Genomic DNA, 21,269 nt, shown 5'->3' on the forward strand with positions numbered 1-21,269 from the left:
ATCACCTTTTTTCTTTCTTTTTTTTGCCCTTTGAATCTGGGAGCAGCAGGAAAGCTAGCATGTGACTTATATGAGTTATTTCCTTTGCTCAGAATCAGGCTGCTTCGGACATTGCAAAATTGCTATACACATTGTCTGTGGTTAAATGTGAAAGCTCAGTGAAACTCACATGTGATCCTTACACTGCACATTGGGAGAACATCATTTTCCACACAGAAATGCCTTCCCTTTAATAACTTTATAATGTATGAAACATTGTAAGTTCAGGTAATTTATAACACAATGTAAAATGTTAGTACTAGCAAGACCAATGAGTTGAAGCCCGTTTTATCTGGTTCAAGTTACCTCCGGTATTAGGAGCAGCATGCCTCTGTATAGCACTTGGCTGGGAGAGTGCTCCAATTGCTTTTTGTGGGCTTTCCAAAGGCATTTGTTTGGCCACTATGAAAACGGGATCAGGGAGCTTTGGCTGTTGGGCGGTGCAGAAAAATAATAAATAATCCAACACCGCTCTTAAATCCTACTAGTATTACTGCATCATCATCATTATTTAATATTATTGAGACGCTTTTAGCCTTCCTTAAGACACAGCCAATGCGTCCATCACACGCCAATCATAAAATAACACCAAGATGAACATCGTTTTGCACAGCTGTGGGGGCGGGAGGGACACGCAGTCTCGTAGGGCTTCGACAATCGCTCTCGCCACTCACTAGTTCTCGCGAGACCAGGGCTGGTTCCGGCCAGCCGTTCCCCACCCGACTCTTTCTCGCTCCCTCTCTTTTGTAATTAAAAGAGGCTGGGCGTGGCTTAGATCAGGTGACCGAGAGGTAGAGAAAAGGAGGGGTGGGGTGACGTCGTCGATCATGTGACCGCGCCTATTGGCGTCTGTTCTAGTCTCCACTCCCGTGTCGCGTCGCAGGAGCTGTTCTTCGCTTCGTCCTCGGCCGTCTTTCTTCGCTCGGCTCGGTCCTGTCATGGCGGCGCGGTGTGTGTGGGGGCTGCTCCTGGCGGCGGTTATGCTGGGTGAGTCTGAGAAGACGAGCCGGGGGGAGGACGGGGACACGGGCGCGGGCGCGTCTCCCTCTCACCCCCGCCCCGTAGGCCTCTGCCTCGCCTGGCACCGGCTTGTGTGACGCGCTCGGTATTGCTTACCTGAGCGCCATTCCTCTCCTCCGCTCCCCCTGCGCCGCACAGGCCTGCCCAGACCTCCTTGGCTCTGGGGCTGCGTGCGCGGAAGACCCCGTAGAAGCAGGCCCCTCTCTCGTCCCTTTGAGGCCCCGGGCTCGTCGGAGCTTCACGCAGCTGCATTTCGAGCCAAGGGTCCGGCCCCGGCACTTGTCCCTTTAACACGGTGCACTAATCTGGGGTTTTAGTAGGCAAGATAGCCAAGCTAAAGGCCATGTGGGTCTCTCAGGTAGGTCCTGGTTAGGCCCTCCTTGTTCCACACAGCAAGTCCTGGTTGTGGGAGGTGAAGGGGAGGGGGTGAGATGCGGTTTCCTTCCATATTTTCCCTGCAGCTGGGAACAGTACCTTCCGCCCAGTGTCCTTGTTGTGATAAGACCCTCCTGCTTGATGCTGTCGCCAAACAGTACAGTTATTAACCCTCGAGAGTGCTTGCTAAAATTAAACTTTGAAGCGCTGTGGCTAGGTTAACCTTTACCCGTGTTTCTTGTTCAGCTTCCCTATGTCTGTACTAGCAAAATCCCTGCTACTCGTTTGCTCGCCACTCCACTGATTTGTCTATAGACTTTAAATCAGCTGTCCCTAACCTAGTGCTCTCCCGATGTTTAGGATTGCAATTTCCATCAGCTCCATTCAACATGGCCAGTTGTCAGGGATTATGGGAGTTATCCAAAACGTTTGGCGAGCACCAGGTTTGGGAAGGCTATTATAGATGTTTCTTGGCAAAGCCTCTAGTGAACGTTTCTCTTTCTCTAAAGGCAGAAGGAAGTGAATGACTAAATACTTTCTCTTTCCTTTCTTTGAATGCGCTGTAGGAGTAGTTTTATTCCAAGCTGGATGTGGGTGGTTTTGTAACTTTAAACCTTGAGGTCTGATTTCTCTTGGCTGTGCGTGCATATCTTAAGAATGTGGTTGTTCTCCTTCCAAGGTGTAACAATGTTTTTGAAGACTGCTCAGATGCTTTGCCCCTGTATTCTGCTTCCCCCAGCAGCTCCACAAACAGTTCTTATGGGTGCTCACCAGAAGCACCTAGCAACTACAGGTGTAAGTCAGGAAACTTGCCTGCCTTTTTGCATTTGAAGCTTCACATGTTCCTAACTTGATGTAGTGAAAGCTACTGGCATAGTGGTGATATGTTGTTTGTTCAAGCCTTACAGTTGTGGTAATTAAAAAAAAGTTAAATGCTTCAGTTAAAAGGAAGCACCTGTATGTAATACAGCTGCTATTGGATCACCAGACCCTTCCCAGATACTGACTGGGTTCACATGACACAGCAACCCACCATGGGCAGGCAGCCATAGTTGGTTGTGTTTAGCATTTAAAAGTGACTGGTTTTAACTTGGTTGTTCCATGGAGTGTGTCTGTCTTTCTTCAAGGTAGCATATATTTATTTTTTTGCAGGAAAAAGGCGGCTCAATACTCCAATAGCAACGAATTGTTTTGGGGAGAGTGGGGAGTACTTCCCCTAGTACTTCCTTTGCAGTTGTCAGTGCTGTATGGATTATGAGAATTTAATTTATTTATTTATTTATTACATTTTTATACCGCCCAATAGCCAAAGCTCTCTGGGCGGTTCACAAAAATTAAAACCATGAAAAGAATAATAAAACAACCAACAGTCTAAAAACACAAATACAATATACAATATAAAGAGAAGATGTTACAGCACTTATTTGGATACTGTATGTGATCTCATTTCTTGTGCTCAACTATTTTTCTCTCCCATGCCTTCATCTCTCTCTTGTACCTCTTAAAAATAAAATAAACTTCCATCTTGCTCTGTCATTTGAGCGTGGGAGTGCTTATATAGCTCTCTGAACCAAAAGTGGCAAATGACTGTAAAGCAACTTGTGCCAAACACTGAACAATTGCTTTTGCCTTGTCTTTCTTTAAATTATTTTTTAAACCATGCCCTCCTTCCAAGTGTTGGAGCACACATCTCTCCATATGTGTGGTGGTATGTGTTTTTTAAATAACCTCACCGTTTCCCCCCCCCCCCCCTTGATTGTACAAACAAAATTAAATTGGCAAAGCATTTCCTATCTCCCCAATCCAATATCTTGTGAGAACTGGATATGGTGTTTGAATGTAACATGCCACTAATGATCCAACTGAAAGCAAAATGTCTCTATCCTGAGAGTAGTTTTCTTCTGTTTCTTATTATTGCTGTTGGCATCTGGTTGTGTGAATGGGTACATTATAAATTTTGGGAATTCCAGAATATAGAATGCATAACAAGCGTGGTTCATGAATGTGAATCATTCTATTTTGCTTTAATCTGGTATTATATGGATTTTTTTTGGATCGTTAGAATAACTGGTTAGCCTTACTCCATTCCTTCCTGATTCAAAGAGATGTTTGCTTGAGTATGTATGTTCTACAGTGTTTTCTCCCAGAAGTGATTGCAAGATCTCTTTTCACCTTGGAAAAAACAGTGTCATTAAAGTCAGCCAGGCTGCAGTATTTGTGCCTCTCATAAACAAAGCTGGGTTATGTTAGCATTGAAAAGCTATATCTGAGAAGAATCCAGAGAGGCTTAGTTTACAATGTTTTAGTGGCATTGAAACAGATTAGGAAAATACAAGGACAGGCTTGTGACTAGTGAGGCCAAGTCTCCCTTTTACAGCTGTTCATTATGTGTACACATTTTTAGGGGTTCTGAACACATTAAAGATGAATTCATGACTTTAACATTGGAATTTATTCTGGGTGTGATGCTTCCTTCTACCTGAAATTACTTTTCTTTTCTTCCTCATTAGCAAAATACATTTGATACTTCCTTATCACTACTTCATTTTGTGATTCCCTGCTGTTCCCTACATTTTACCAAAATAAAAATATTTTTGGCTTTAAAAGAACAGCGCATGGTCTATTTGGTAGTTTTACAGTGCCTAAAAATGAAATCAACATAATCATTCTAAGCTGATTTTGTACAATTCCATCAAATCTTATGTTCTCTAGAACTGTTGTTTGTCTCTGTGCCTCTGGAACACCTGGTAATACCCACTAAAAGTATAGTATCTGACAACTTTTTCTAGCTGAAAAATATGAAGATCAAAGTCACCACTTTGTGTTGTTAACAAAATGTGTTTAATTGAGTGGAAGGTGTAATCTTAACCAGGGGTTCATCTAACCTACAGCATTTAGGAACCTGTGACTAGCTCAGACTGCCAGCACTGGAGCCTTAAGTTTATAGGGTAACTTTAGAAGGAATCCTTAAGCACGTGCACACAAGCAGATAATTGCAAGGCTGATAGATAAACTGCCCAGTTTAGCAGATCTGGAGAGTTAATAGGAACAAACAAAGATGATAAACTGGGGCAGTAAAAGGGAAGATAGTTCTTGTTCTTTCAGTTCTTAGTTGAGGGAGTTGGGTATGTAGGTAGACCCCACCCTTTTGTAGTGGACTTGTTCATTTTTGGTGCTAAAAAGCATCCAATCTGAGCTTTTTGCAGCAATGTGAAACATGCAAGTTAGGTTCTTGCTAGTGCAGTATTGTCTCGAGTTCTTGCATATATTGCACAGAGATGCTGACTAATCAGTGTCGCCTTATCTCTTGGTACAAGTCACTATTTTACAAGGGTTACAAAGGGTGGGCTTAATCAAATGAAAATAAATGAAGATTTTCATTTAAAATGGCTACATTGTGGGGTAATATCCACTCCTTAACATTATCTACAATTGCCCAATGGTTACAGGAAGACAACCTGCAAACATGACAAGTTTTCTAGATTGAATGCTAGATTGAACACCTTACTACTTCACTTCAGAGAAAATCTGAAAAATGAAACTTACTGCTGATTTTCCGCTAAAACTTGTAGTTTGTTTATCCATAGAGTAGAATTGCTTAAACAGGAAGAGCTGCTTCTGATAAAACAGCTGATCCAGCATGAAATTTGGGCTGGAACAGCTATTTGGCAGGAAGTTGTAATACATTGTCTTGATATGTGGCTTTTATAGCCATGAACTTTTCAGTTCCAGGATTTACAGTTATACTATCCACTGACTCTCAGCCTAGATGGAAAGTGAAATCCTAGTGTAAACTACTTTTGCATGTCGCTGCTTTTCACAGTTGATTAGATATCACTACTGTTTAAATTATCAACCTGAAAGTGGCACATTTGTCATGAAGAGGTTATTCAGGCTGGCCTGAAGTCTTCCTGCTGCTGTGTTCTTAGCCGTTTTGTAAAGAATATTGATGGGGCCATGGCAAATTCATGCAGCAGTGTCCAAATGTGTACTATGAGGTGCATGGGTTAGGGGTTATAGCTAAAGTAGCACCTTTTTCTTTTTTCTCTCTCTCTCCTTGGAGCCCTTAAAATTTACTCCCAAATGGCAAGTAATTTTGTATAGATCCTATAGATTAAGAGGATTTAATTTAGCTGCATACTCTATGAAAAATTCGTAAGGAGTCAGAAAGCTGAAGGGTGATATCTTTAGATGTAAATCACCTCTGTTTTGTTACAAAATGCAAACTGTGCTGGCTACCCCCTCTTCCTGTTCAGCAGTTCCCCCTCTGCATTGTGGTAGTTTCTAACCCATGAGAGCTCACCAAAAAAGACTGATGGCTTTTTTAAAATCATATGTTTCTTGATTCTAGAGCATGTCTAAATAAGATTGAGCAAGTAGTTAGTTACTTGTGATCTTAGTTTTACAATATGGTCTTCATACAGTGAATACTGAAAACAAGTCGTTAAAGACAGTGACATTGATGTTTCAGTGCGCTGATGTATGCAATTAAGTGGTTTAAAACTATATTTGAATTCTCAAAGTTGGGTAAGACTACCCTCTCTGACTGCTCTTCTAGAGCAGGGCTGGGGAGAAAATAGATCTGGATCTACTTGTAGATCTCTGGGTGATTCACAGTAGATTGGCAAGAATTTCTAATTCCCAGTAGGAACTACAAAATTCACACACATATGCCCTAAATTATAGGACCAAAAGGGGAAAAGTTTGAGATAATCAGGAGTGGATTTTTGTCTGGAAGGGCTATGAGCTGTGTTTAGTTCTGGTACTCAAAACAAATCCTGAGCTCAGAATGCTTTAATTCCCCAAGTATGTCTTTTGCCACCAGGCTTTGGGTTAGCGGATCACTGAGTTCTAGTATAAAGCAAAGTAGATTCAATAAATCTGAAATCTGCCTGCTCTAATTCTTGAATAGCTTTTTGGTTCTTTGGTCTCTTTCTGAGTTTGTCATCTGGTCCAAATCTATGTCTTAAATGTGACTATGGGCTAGGAATCCAAACATCTGTATCCATTTCTTCTAGAATAGCTATAATTTCACAGCATCTAGTCGTGATTGAATGCACGGAGCTCTTTATCAACAAATGGATCATGATTCTACTGCAGTAAGACTGGTCATTTGCAAACAGCTTCTAAACAACTTTCCTGTATTAAAGAGGAAAGCAAGACAATGCAGTGGACTTTGTCCCTGTGTCTCTGTAAAACTGTTCTAAAGAAGAACTTTTAATGAATACATTTTTATAAAGGTCTTGAATTGCTGCTATCCTAGCATGTTCGGAAAAGACACATCAACAAAAATGGTAGGATGTAATTAGCAAAGCCAATATTGCTAGCTTGGTGTTTACAAATCTGACTGACTCTTAACATCTGTGTCTCCCAACAATGCTGGTCACTATTAATGGCTGTTACTCCAAAACAGTTGTGTGTTTCTCAAGGGGTGGGGAGAAGGAAGCAGAGGGTTAGAGAGTCACTGTTGTTTGAAAAAGTCACTGACAATTTTTATCACCTTAGACAGTAAGGTGATCGACCAGTACCAAAAATTTAACTCATTAATGGTCTGTCTCTTCAGTAATTATTACATAAAGTTGAATATTGCATAAATTTGAAGTATTCTCACACCATGCATGTTACAGTACAAATGGTGAAAGAAGCACAAGTAACTCATAAGACCGGGTGGGTGGGGAATCAACATGCAACCAGCTCTAATTCACTGTGTAGGACAAATAACATCCTCTAGAGAAAAAGTAGAGTATACTGGCTCATCTTTAGAGAGAGAGAGAGAGAGCATACCAGACTCTGTCTGTATAAGACATGATATAGTACCTTAACTTAAGACTTGTATATTGCTGACAAACATTTGCATTCAGTCACTTTGCAGGGAAGTGTCTAGTTTTGGCTCTCCAATGTCTGCTTTTCAAACCATGGTAGCTCTCTTTCCTCTTCTTGCCTCCAAGAAACACAATTATTTTAGAATAAACAGTATACAAATGTAAACCTAGAGAGGAAACTGACAAGACTGTAGCATAAATGGTGAGGGGAACTGGACAGCTTCCTCGTGACAATTCAGTCTTACACACACACGCACACTCAACACATGGCTTTAATAATGCAGAAGTTTGAACTGTCCTTTGTACAGATACAATCCGAGTAAATCATTAACTTCTGCTAGTCTACAGTTGCCTTTGACAACAACCTGAACTGTAACAACTAGAACATTGTTAATGAAGTCTGATAGCTGAGGTGAACTCAACAGTACTAGCTTACCTTCACTTCCAAAAGGCCTTTGATAAAAAAACACACCTCTCACCAAAGAGTCCTGAACAAATTTAACAGTCATGGAATAATAGGAGAGGTGTTATTATGAATCAGTTATTGATTAAAGGATAGAAAGCAGAGAGTAGGAATAATTGGTAAATTCTCCCAATGGAGGAATGTAAATAGCGGAGTCCCACAGGGATCTGTATTGGGACCAATGATTTTTCAACTTGTTCATAAATTATCTGGAATTAGGAGCAAGCAGTGAACTGGCTACAATTGCCGATAACACCCAATTATTTAGAATGCTTCAAACAGAAATGGACTGCAAAGAGCTCCAAAAGGATCTCTCCAAATGGGGAGAATTGGCATTAAAATGGCAAATGCAGTGTAAAGTTATGCAATTTGGGACAAAAAACTCCAAGCTTCATGTATATGCTGCTGGGATCTGAGCTACGAGTGACTTCTCAAGAAAGAGATCTTAGGGTTGTGGACAGCTCATTGAAAACATTGACCCAGTGTGTGGCTTCCATAAAGAATGCAAATATAATTAATTATAATTAAAAAACAAAATTGAAAATAAAACTTCCAATATCATACTGCCCTTACATAAATCTGTGTTGAGACCATACTTGGAATACTTTATACAGTTCTGGTCACGCACCTAGAAAATACTGTAGAGTTGGAAAAGGTGCAGAACACAGCAACTAAAATGATCAAGGGGATGGAGCAACTCCCCTCTAAAGAAAGGCTACAACATCTGAGACTGTTTAGCTTAGAAAAGAGGCAAGTAAAGGGAGACATGAGAGAGGTGTACAAAATAATGCATGGTCTGGAGAAAGGGGATAGGGAGACATTGTTCTCCCTCCCAATACTAGGATCTGGGGTCATCCGTTGAAGGTGATTGGTGGGAGATTAAGGACAGATACAAGGAAGTACTACTTCACACAGTGCATAGTTAAATCTATGGAATTCACTTCCACAAGATGCAGTTATGGCCACAAATTTGGATGGCTTTAAAAGGGGATTTGACCAATTCATGAAGGATAAAGCTGTCAATGGTGACTAGTCCAGATGGCTATATGTTACCTTGCGTATTAGATGCAGTAAGTCTTGTACACCAGTTGCTAGAGAACATGAACAGTAGGGTGCCGTTAACACTTTTCTCATGCTTGTGGATTTCCACAGACAACTGCAGGGTACTTCATGAACAGGATGCTGGATTAGATGGACCTTGGTCTGATTCAGCACAGCTCTTACCTTTTTAGGTTCTTGTTTGCGCCTTAAAATACTGGCCCCTTTTCAAGAAAGTCAGAAACAAATATTCCAGTGATATATTTTCTGCCCTTTTTCTACCAAAGAGATCTTGTATACAAAAAAGACTTTGGTCTATAAATCTGGTGTGTGTGTGTGTGTGTGTGTGTGTGTGTGTGTGTGTGTGAGAGAGAGAGAGAGAGAGAGAGAGAGAGAGAGAGAGAGAGAGAGAGAGAGAGAGAGGGAGGGAGGGAGACATGGACTCGTATCACACATCACAATAAGCCATGAAGGATTGTGAACCATGTTAATGTCAGTGTGGTTTACTGTTAAATCCAATCCTGCCGCATGTGATTCAGCGTAGGGGTGTTTTCCTCAACAAGTCATGGTCGTTGAAGATAGCTTGTTCTCAGGTTGGCTTGTCATGACGTCCAAACCAGCTACCATAGTGTGTGCCAAGCTACACAGCTGCTTGGCAAGAGCATCAAAAAAGCCAGCACCACTCTTCACAATCTCACCAATGATTGCTACTCCACTGATGCCCAAACAGTTTGAAAAGAAGACCATCACTTGTTTACCACCTTTAAAAAAAAATTGGTTGGTGCTTTGGGAGTATGCAAATGAGTTATTTCTTTAAAAAAAATACAAAAGTCCCCTGGACTTTAAAAATAAAAAAAAGTCCCCTGGACTTCACAAGCGTGCATGAGCTGCCCAATCTATGTAATCTTGCCTTTTAAATTTCCTTGTATGTTTCACCTGTCAAAGGGAGGCTGACACACAAGGAAATTGACAAGGTGGGACTACTTATAGGCTAATTTGCACAGAGTTATGAAGGACTGAGAGAGAAATAATACTAAGAGAAAGGACAACCCCAGAATCACAAAAAAGGAGGGAGAAAAGTAAAAGAAGTGCTCCAAAAAGAAGCACTAATGGGGGAGAGGGAGACAGTAACTCCTGCTTGGCAATGTCCATCCTCTCAGCATTATACCTTGAACTGACCCTTGTCATTCTCCTGCCCTGTTCAGCATTTCCCAGAGTCTAGTACATCCCAAAAGGGGCTATGAAAAAGCAGGTGAGCCAATGATTCCTATTTCTGGACTTGCTGGAGATTCAGGGAAATGTTGAAAGCATAGAGGAACTTATTTTCATAATTCAGAAGCACCAGAAAATGGAAAAATGCAAAATAAGGGCACAGTAATTCCCACGCAGCGATGTTAACCTCTCACTATTAAGCCTTGGAATTCCACTTTTCAAAAGGAGGGAGGACACTTGCATTTCCCTTATAAATAGAGCTTAGATTATCTGCATCATGTGGTCCAAATAAGAATTGATCAGTAAATTCAAGCCTTCTAAAAGTACTTGTGTTCTCCTTCCGCATGTCATCCATCTCAGTGTTTCCCATGGTTACACATGGGCATTGTGCTTTTCAAAGACGCATATTAACATTGTACTGCTTGATTTTTACTGCTTGTTTTCTGTTCACAGGGGTTTCACAAGCATCTTCAACATTTCAAGTAAAAGATAAAAGTGGAAAAATATGCATATTAGCCCATTTCTCTGTGGAATTCACAGTGGAATATGTCAAGAAGGATAAAAAACAGGAGGTGAGACTGAAATTTAAATGAATGCTAGGCCAAAAGCTGTCTGCAAGGATTTGTAATTTAAGACACATGTCAGAGTACTATGTGGCTAAAATCAGCAAGATCTACATTTGGAGTTAGAGCTATTTAACTCACACTCAAATTTGGGCCTTTGTTAACAATAAACTGTCATTTTGCATATTAGGTGGTAACAAACTTGGTTTTCCAACTTAATGCATATTTTAGAGGGGGCTTCAGCTAAACATAGCTCTCTGATGCATTTGTTCAGCCTATTCATGCTTCATGTTTAGGTGTTCCCTTAAGAGAATCTTAAATGTACATCTAAAAGTAATGTGTAAATTGGTTCAGAGTTCACTGCTGGAAGGCAAAAAGATCTGCCTGATAAAGTGCAATCAGTCTAGTTGATGTCAGTGTGTGGTGAGCATTTTAAGACACTGCCATGAAGTCATTACATTTATATCCCACATTTAAATCCTGCCTTTCCTGCAAGGAGCTCAGTGTGGTGTATAATTCTCTCCCAGTTTATCCTCACAGCAAGCCCCAGTACTGGAAGTTAGACTGAAAGATGGTGACGGGCTTAAGAATGCACCAATGAGCTCTCATGGCTATATATCTCCAGTCCTAGGTGCAACATTCTAGTCCCTACACCATTGGTTGTTTTTGTCATTCAAACTGTTTCTGGATGACTTCTTGATGGCTACATGTACCTACCCACTTCTAATCTTAGCTATATTGCATGTTCTTATTGAGAAGGAAGAGCACAGTCAATATGCCCTTCCTACCAGGTAGGTGAGGCAAGTCCCAACTGTTCACCCAGCCACCTGCCTGCCACCAGCCAAACACTGAAGTTAGCACCAGGAGTTACCATGAAGTAAACCACACCAGCTTATGGCTTTAAAGCAGTTTATTAAAGGGAAGAGAAAAGGGATAAAACCAGGTTCTTAAAAGGGATGACAAGGTAAAAATTAGTGCTGCAATAAAAATACAATAAAATAGAGTGCAGGGTAAAATAGAGAGCTGTTTACCAATTGCAACTGAACAAAACAATAAATCCTGCTTTTATGTCTATTAGAACAGTACCTTTGAACTTCCACCTAATGCTCACGTATTGGAAGATGTAAGCACCTGTGGCAGTAAGAATCCAACTTTACAAGTTCTTGTAGTTGGATTTGGCAACGGGCATTCATTAAGAATGGCATTTGAAGAGAAGGAGTCTTCCTATATGGTCAATAACCTGACGTTTAAATACAACTTGTCAGATACCAACTTTTTCCCCAATGCAACTGGAGGTAAGTACTTTTAAGCTTTGCAAAGTCCAGTATGCCACTGTAGCTGGGATGGTAATAAGTTGGATGGTGGTCCATTTGTGCAGAATTTTCTGAAGACCATCACCCATTTGCACAAACAATTGCACATTTTCTGTTACAGGAGTAAAGGAAACAACCAAGGAAACTGATATTAAAGCACCAGAAGATACAATATACACGTGTCTCAACAAGAACAAGATAAGCATGGAAAATGTGGTCATTCTTCTCAGTAACGTTACACTCGAAGCATACCTTAAAAATAGCACCTTCAGTAAAAATGGTAAGGATCTTCTCCCCGACTGTGGAATGATCTCCCCGATGAGGCTCGCCTGGCACCAACGTTGTTATCTTTTTGGCGCTAGGTCAAGACTTCTCTTCTCCCAGGCGTTTTAACAGTTTAACAGCATTTTAACAACGTTAAGTTTGTTTTTAATGGACCCCAGAATTGTTTTTTAAATGGATACTGTTTTTATACTGTTTTTATGTTTCTGATGGTTTTTTAAATCTTGTATACTTTTTAATGTTTACTGTTGTAAACCGCCCAGAGAGCTTCGGCTGTGGGGTGGTATATAAATGTAATAAATAAATAAATTCAAAGAGAACCTCTAGTGAGCCAGATCTTCCTAGAAGAACTAGACATACCTGTGGGGGTCTCTTTTTCACTGTCTAGCTTTGAGCTGAAAGATGCTATTTGACTTTTTTTTCTAAAGGTTTATATAAAATGAGTTTCTTATCAAGAAATTCACTTAGTAAAGCACTGGATTTCATTGGCCAACAACGTGTTGTGCAAATACCTAAAAACAGATATGGGGAATTTCTGGCCCCTTCTTTCAATTTAGCACTCCGCCACGCCCTCTGCTGCTCAGCTGATTCCATCCATCAGGTGAACAGTGGGGAGGGAGGGAACGGAAGGTTTAACCCACCCACCCCCATCAGCATATAGAGACCTGTTCTTTCATAGAGAGGAAGAATGTGCATGCTTGATGAATGAATTTGGGGTGATGTCTGACCAGAATATTTATTGAGGAGGAATTGTGAAGTGGATATTGATTTGGGGTGACATCTGGGTAGGATATTTGAAACATATTGATTGAAGCTTTTCATCATTTTTTATGTAGCCTTTTGTATATCAGGAACCAAACTTCTTATCTGGTCTTGGGCGCCAGACATCTAAGTTTACAATCTCCTTCAAAATACAAGGGCTGACTATAATAAAATCTTTTTAAATATAGAAGAACTAAGTAGGTATTTTTGTAGTTTGGGGCAAAAAGCAATGTAAAGAAGTACTAGATAGACAAACTGTATGAAAAAGGCAAAATAAAACTGTATACACTTGTGCCAAAGGCAGCTGTTAATCAGCTCAGTATGGTTTTTCTTCCTCTGCTTACCGTAAGTGGGGATGCTGCTGAGTTTGTAATTCTTGAGCAAAAGTGGATGAGGTTGCCTCTTGCTAGCTTGCCTCCAATTCTGTGATTTGTGCCTTTCAGAAACTGTCTGTGCTGAAGATAAAGTCTCCACTACCCACGTCGTCCCTGTAACTACCCATGTTGCCCCTACAACTACCAGTGTGGCACCACCCACACCCACACAAACTCCATATGTTGGGCATTATAATGTGACTGGCGTGAATGGGACCTGCTTGCTTGCTTTTATGGGTCTGCAAGTCAATGTCACCTACAATGTAAACGATAAGGTATAGTTCTATTTATTAATATTACCTATGGACACACACACACACACATATGCTTCAGGAGACCTAATGAGCCTTAGAGCAGATTTTTAATAACAAAACTACTCCTGCACCACACAAAAAGTTGTTAGATTGTCTCTCCCTGTAATGTATTCTGCACACTTGGCCAGGATCTTTTACCTTTTCCTCAATCAGTTCAGTGTAGGAGAGTTTCCTTGTGGGTGGTTTGGTTTCTGGGATTAGTTATTAAAATGTGGATGCTCTTTGATATTGAGCAAGCTCTATGGGCTGCCTTGTTTTGGTTTATGTATGTGTTTGGAATGAGGGAGGGAAATAGAGGCGTTGCTTTTCCGGTTGTTGTTATATTATAATATTTATATCTCGCCTTTTTCCCAGCACTAGGACTCAAGGCGATTTACAGGATTAAAACACATAAATATAAATTGACAAAAGTTAAAATAGAATTAAATCCACTATAAAATTAAAAACATTTTAAAAAATTAAGAACAGTAACACATTTTTTAAAAAATAAAATAAAATCCAATACCTCAATGCAGGTCCAGAGTATTTCCACACTGGAACAAAAACGTTTTTGCCTGCCTCCAAAAGTGTAACACAGAGGGAGCTGGTCTAGACTCCCTAGGAAGGGAGTTCCAGAGCCTTGGAGCAGCCACCAAAAAGGTGTGCCTGTGATGTTGGTGGGAATGAGAGAAAGTCCTCCCCGAAAGATCTCAGAGCACAGGCTGGCTCATATGGTAGAACATGATTTTTTAGATAACTTGGACCCAAGCCGTATAAGGCTGTATAGATGATAACCAGCACTTGAATTGTGCCTGGAAACAGACATGGTTTTAACATGTTGGGGTGGGCAGTAAGAGAGAGCTGCAGTGACCTATCGTGAGTCCATTCCCCTAGTGAGGTACGGCATTTGGTGGTCCCCAGGATTTGAATATGTTGACAGGACAAGGGCACAGGATAGGGATTATTTGGGGGTAGCACCCAGTCCACTACTCAACTGTCTCCCTGCCTCAGCTAGTTCTGGTGGCTTTAGAGTGGTATTATTTTCCTCCAAATTGATTGTTTTGAGGGATTTCAACACTCATCAGGTGCATTGGCCCCTTCAACTCTGGGTGATTACTGGCCAATTCCAAATCTTCCTTGTCTCAGTAAGTTCGTGGAGTGGTACCACAACTCCGGACTTCCTTGGATGAAGCTGATTGTTAGATCAATTTCAGTGTGGGTACAGAACCAGCTTTGGTGTATGACCTAAGTCAGGAGCTGGGCAAGGAGCGTGCATCCTTGTTGGCACTGCTGGACCGCTCAGCAACATTAGACACTATTGACCATGGTATTCTTCTGGGATGTTTAGTAAATGTGGGACTTGGGGCACTGTTTTGTAGTGGTTCAGCATTCCCAGAAGATGGTACTGGGGGTGGGGTGGAGGACTTGAGTTCAAGTCCTAGGACATTGGCCTATGGGGTTCCTCAGGGGTGTATTTCCCCTGCTACTTTATCTATGTGAGGCTGCTGATGGAGGCAATTTGGAATTTGGGTCTCCTGAATATGCTGATGATACCTAGCACTATTTCTTCTTTTCCAGTAATGCCAAGGAGGCTGTAGAACTCTTGAACCATTGCTGGCTTCTAAGTTGTTTCCAAACACAATTCAGTGTGCTGACTCTTACCTCTAAAAACCTAAATGGTTTGAGGCTGAAATGTCTGAAGGGCTGCTGCCTCCTGTATGAACCTGATCACAATTTGCAGTCAACCCCTCTGATGTCCCGTCACCTCGATAGACTAGGCTATATTGCTGGATACTTGACAGGGGCTTTTCTAGAGCAACAACCCAGTTATGGAACCTACCTTCCTAGAAAGGTCAAACTGCCCCCCTCATTATTATGCTTTTGATGGGTAGAGAACGCAGTTCTCTTCTGTTTAATTGTGGTGTGTAATGTTCTATAATTTTAACTGCACTGGATGTTTTTGCTCCTGTGCTGTCATTTTTTATGATACTTTAAAGATTTTGTTTTACTTACGTTATCTGCTTTGTACATTGCATCAGCATATTGTCATTGGAGGGGTGATTGACAAATTTATTAAATAAATATCTTGCTCTTATACTGCAATTAACAGCTAGATTTGTACTATTGACATGGATGAATTTGGAAAAGATAATCTCTTCACCGCCATGGCAGGAATATACTGCCCCCTAAAGCCACTTACATTTATCCAATGTTCCCTGTAGCTGTTCATACAAACAAGATTGCACAGAAAAAGTCCATCTACTGCTACATGATCCCTAATAGTCATTGTAACTTGTTTTTCTGTTCTCAAGGCTAAATCAGAGGTGTTTAATCTTCCCTCGACTACATCTTCCGTTGGGAGCTGTGAGAATTCGAAAATTACTCTAAATTTGACTACTAGTAACATCAGCCTTTCTTTCAGTTTTGTTCAGGTAAGCTTTATGGAATGCAGTGCCTTATGGAATGCTTAAGTATGCCCAAGACAGCAAACAGTGTCCATTGCTCACACAGTGCAATTGGTTTTCATGATTCTTTATAGACAGAGCTGTTTATGATCTGAAACATCTGTCATAAAAAGCTATATTTGACATGTGTAAACTATTCAAATGTGCATTTATTTATGTGCATAATTCTTCTACTAGTTATCAAAAGTGGGGCCTGGTCCATTGTAGAAGCCCTACTCATTAGAAATCCTAGTCTCTCCCCAAGAGACTGAATAAAATGGTTTTAAAAGGGGACTGAGATTGTCCAAGATGTAGAACTCGGAACTAAATTTGATGCTTCTGCACTATTAAGAATTGTTGAGTATCTTTTGGTGCCCTTGTCCTTATTTAAGTGATGCTGCAGGTTGCTGTACATTTTCTCATGTTGTTCATTGTCATTAAACCTCTTGAATAAATGGTGATGGACGGAATTGTTCAGTTTAAATACATTAATGGCAGAATTGTCAAATTTATTTACTTGTATTTATGTTTATGTACTCTTCTTGTATGCTGCCCAATAATCAGTTATCTCAGCAGCTTACAGTAAAAGTTTAAACAGGACCTGCATGAGTGGTTTCATTAAATCTTGCCTTATATTATGACTCTCTATAGGCTAAACTAGTAGTGCTTTCCCCCCGTAAGTCAGCTACTAACAAACATAACTATTGCTACTCTAGTCATCAGAATGACACCAATTAAAGTGTGAATGACTGTAGTAGAGTCCATATAACATTGTGAATGTTTAAGTTTTGCAGAGATTGTTCAGAAAGCAGCAGATAAACTTCATGCCAGTCTTGTATTTTGGGAGGGTTTATTTTATTTTACTTTACTTGAGCTAGTGAAATAACCTCACTATCTTAACAAAAGGTATTTTCCAGAAATGGAATCCCACCTCTAGGAAATGCCTTCCATTGTTTGTGACTTCAGAAATAAAAGAGTTGCTTTTCGGGATTGGTAACGGTGTTTTAATTTTCAGATAGTAAGTATACTTTCAAATAAGATACATTTTTGGTGGCTAAAACTGAATTTTCCAGCATCTCTGTTCCAAGCCTCATAAAAATGTTTTCTCTATAAATTAACAAGTGCAGATCAGCAGCTTTTAAAAACAACAACTAGGATTAAGAAGTAAATCAGTTTTACCTTTCTTTTTAAGAATGCAACTACTGAGAAATATTTTCTTCAAGGCATTATTGTGAACGCAAGTTTGCCTTCTGAAGCGACAAGTAAGATGTTATCATTTTTAAAACTCCTTTATGGCATAGCAGAGGGATCCCCAACTGTTGAGTCTCTAGGCACATTTTGAATCTTGTGGAAGGTGGGCATGAGAACTGGCGGGCAACAAAGAGGTATCTGTAGAGCACATTGGTGCCCATGGATGCTACCTTGTAGATTCCAGGTCTAGCTTTTAAAGGGTACAAGGAATGTCCCAAGTGCTATGAGCCTGTTTGAGAGTACCACTAAGCCAAGGCAGTAAACGGCCAATGAGCATTCTCTGGGGTAGTTTGCCCATGGGGACACAACATTGATAGCGGGAAGGGGGCTGGTACTCGCATTCAGCCTGTTTTCTCTTCATCTTGCCCCACCCCATCCCACCATCAGTAAAACAAGGGGACAAAAAGAGTGCACGTTTCCTAACTGTCTTTACTTGTTCAGGGCCAGTCTTTCATAACCTTCATGTTTGTTTTATGCAGAAAAAGATATTTATGCTGCCAACAATACCCTGAATTCCCTAAAAGCTACAGTTGGGAAATCTTACAAATGTACTACAGAAGAGAGTGTCTGGCTCTCAAACGAAGCTTCTGTCAACATATTCAATGTTCAAATCCAGGCTTTCAATATTTCAGGAGACAAGTTTGGAGCAGGTGAGGACTTTAACACAGATTGCAAAATCAGTATTCGAATATGCAAATATTCATTCTTAAAGCAATGGTAATGGTTCATAACCAGTTCTGTTGCTGTTTTTCTTGATGTAACTAGTATAGTTAACAAATTAACAATTTTTTAGTTGCCTGTTCATCTGCCTCTTTTATTTAAACAAGTTTGCATACAACAGCAATCCCAAAGTAATGTTTAAATCTGGTATGTTTATCCCGCCACGCCTAAAAGATTATAAATGGTCAACAGTTTTGAAAGGAAAGGCTGTCATTCCTGCCCATCTGAACATACCACAGCCAGCATAAGAGGTCCCCTGCCTTTCATCCTCAATAATTTAAACAAAGATTGAGACAAAGCAAGATGCCATGTATTTTTTTAAAAAAAGGTGTGTCATTTGTCAAAATGTGTACTGCTGCTGAATCAGTTGACCTTTGTGCAAAAGTACACAGCCATGCTGCAATTAGTATGCCACTAACCACAAATGTATGGTGATTTGCCCTCTACTTGTGGCAGAGGATAATTACCAAAGGTTAACTAATATGGTTGGTGACGGTTGTAACTCAATCATCTTTCTCTTTATACTACTGCGTAGCTCTAAAACATGTAGGAAGTATTCGGTAGAGTACAGATTAGTCTTTTAAGAAGTGGCAACTTGGTAAGACTATTAAATAACTTTGGAAAGTTATTCCACCAAGTGTAGTGGTGGTGGTGTTTTACCACCTAGAATTCTGATTTGGTGCAAATGTGGCAATTTAGCCAAGTGACTACGATGACAGTCCCCAGATACTTTGTTTACATGTATGCTTGCTGTATGTAAAAGCTAGTCTAGATTCAACTTTTGATAATCAGTGGGTGCTTTGACAGATTGTTGTAAAATCGAATGAACTAGTTCCTGGGATTATTCTGTTGTGTTTGGCCTGATCCCTTACTATTTTTCCTCTTTAATAGAATTTCAGAACTAAAACTGTTTTTTTCCCCTTTCTTTCAGTGGAAGAATGTCCGCAGGATGAAAATAACATGTTGATTCCTATCATAGTTGGTGCAGCCCTTGCTGGACTTGTCCTTATAGTGTTGATTGCATATTTAATTGGCAGAAAACGTAGCCATGCTGGCTATCAAACTATTTAATGATTTGCACTTAATTAAACCAGTGTGGAAGAGCAGCAGTTGCAAGAAGCAGATAAATTGATTCTCCTCCCCTTATTCCCCCATCTTCCCCTCAAATAGATTGATATGAGGGAGCACAATCTTTTCCTTATCAACTGTTTCTTGCAGTATCTGCTTTACTAAATGTGAAATCCATCTCGTGGCATTTAACTATGCACAAAAGATAACTTCTATAATTCTGTTTAATTTGCTAATGGGTTAAGTATTTGCCCACCTAGAAACAGGCTGAAGTTTTAAGAATGCTTTTCTGAATTGGCATGGTTTTTAATGTCAACTACTTAAAATGAGTGTGATATAGTTAAGTCACATTCATTCACTTAAAATTCAGATTAATTGTATCTAACAAAGGGAAACTTCCACTTTCTGGTACTACCAACCTGTGCTGAACTTAGTTACTGAACATATGCAGTTAAAGTAATGACTGACCAATCAAGCTCAGTTATTCTCACTTTGTCTCTACCTAGGTGTGTATCATTAAGCTTTAAATACTAAGCCCGGTATATGAAAGGTGTGAAGATACAATTTGGCCGACTCTTAAAGATATTTTTGGTCTGTCAACTTGGTAGGAGCTGGCCATTTTTTACAAACAAACAAAAATGGGTGTTACTTTATTTTTTGTAAAGTGAATTTCAGTCTCTTCTGTTGGAAGTTTAAAGGAGATCCTATTTCTGCACATGTGTACAATAGACTTCAATCTGCTAATTCTTGCTTTGACTTTGGCTGGGACTGTACACGGCAAGGATCAGTTATGGATGCATTGCCTGTAACAATGCTAATAAAGACTTTTCTGTATGTTTTCAGTGTTTTGTTGGGCAATTGCAGGGCTTCTAAGGGTGTCTTACATAGTCTGTAGTCAAGACTTCTGAGGGACAGTTTGAAGTGCATGAAGCTTATTCGTACATCTTAGAATGTTGCTTCATTTATACTACTCATCACAAAATACTGCCCTGAAATCTTTACTAATTTATGTTTACTTGGTTTGAATAGGCTTTCTAGTTAGTAGGGATGTGATTGGATTCAGCTGGAGCCTGAGCCAAATTGGCTACCTTTAGTCTTTCTAGTATTTCCTTCGTCAAAGCATCCTTCCCTCCAAAGTGACCAAAATGAAAGCTGGATCCTGTACAAGGCTGCATTTGGAAAGGCAAATAGTGTCTTTTACTTTACTTTCTCTAAATGCTGATGGGTGGTGGTGCAGGAAGAGAGTAGAGTTGAATGATAGGCCGATCTTGTAATCTTTGGGCACTGGGGGATCTCCAATACTGTGCTTTTGGGGTGAGCAAGGATGAGCCTTAAATATGATTTCAGTAACCATAACGCTCCTTGCAAATGGTATTCATTGCTACCAAAAAAAAATAATAATTGGCGGTTCCACCATTTAAAAATCAAAATAGAAACATTAGTCGCATAAGAACAACCTGCATCTACTTGAAATCTGGTAGTTGTAATTCCCACCCATCCCAGGACTACTATGGCCTGGTTCAGACAACACACTAAACCATGCTGCTTAACCACAAAATGGTTAAGGGAATGCACTTAACCATTTTGTGCATTCCATTAGCCTTAAAACTTAATGCATTCCATTAACCATTTTGTGGTTAAGCAACATGGTTTAGCGCGTTGTCTGAACCAGGCCTATGTCTGTAAATATCATCCATTTCTATTGTAAACATTTTAAAATTTCCCATGGTAGGCACAAAGCCTCGGGTTTCAAAATCTTGACTGGTTTGATACCAAGTCAAAGTGGATATCCTCCAAATTGGTCAAAGAAGAATTAGACCAATTTCAAAAGCACTGACTCAGGGTCTGAGTTGAAGCCTGATATTGGTGCAGACTTTTACTTTCTAGGTAATGGCAGATTTATAAATAATATTAGCTTGTTTGCACAAAATCCACATCAGAATTGGTTTACTACAAAATTAGCAGTTTGAAAAGGCCAAATTTCTCCCTGTCCTTCAACATCAGTTTAGGTGTGTATAGGATGGAAATTCTGAGTACTGTATAATATTACCTAACCTGTCTCCGAAGAGGGTTTGTCCTCTAGTAACCAGATCCACATAATCACAACTTAAGGATTAATGAGTTGAACTATAAGGGTTGGTTTGGGGTGTGGATGCATAATTGTGAAGCTTGGAATTTGCAGAAGAGCCTAAAGCTCTCTTCTTGTGAAATTAGCCTCACTTCTAAGCCT

General features: G+C 40.1%; 1 protein-coding gene across 1 annotated transcript; it reads left to right on the top strand.

The window, feature by feature from the left end:
* Positions 1-863: 863 nt before the first annotated feature.
* LAMP1 (lysosomal associated membrane protein 1) lies at positions 864-19,873 on the top strand. The gene is made up of 9 exons (XM_063126168.1): positions 864-1,026; positions 10,423-10,541; positions 11,611-11,827; positions 11,967-12,125; positions 13,333-13,538; positions 15,869-15,988; positions 17,193-17,262; positions 17,731-17,901; positions 18,903-19,873. Exons 1-9 carry the CDS (start codon positions 978-980, stop codon positions 19,040-19,042), a joined length of 1,251 nt encoding a protein of 416 aa, XP_062982238.1. The 5' UTR covers positions 864-977; the 3' UTR covers positions 19,043-19,873.
* Positions 19,874-21,269: the final 1,396 nt, after the last annotated feature.

This window comes from Elgaria multicarinata, chromosome 5 (assembly GCF_023053635.1).
Source record: "Elgaria multicarinata webbii isolate HBS135686 ecotype San Diego chromosome 5, rElgMul1.1.pri, whole genome shotgun sequence".
Taxonomy (NCBI): domain Eukaryota; kingdom Metazoa; phylum Chordata; class Lepidosauria; order Squamata; family Anguidae; genus Elgaria; species Elgaria multicarinata.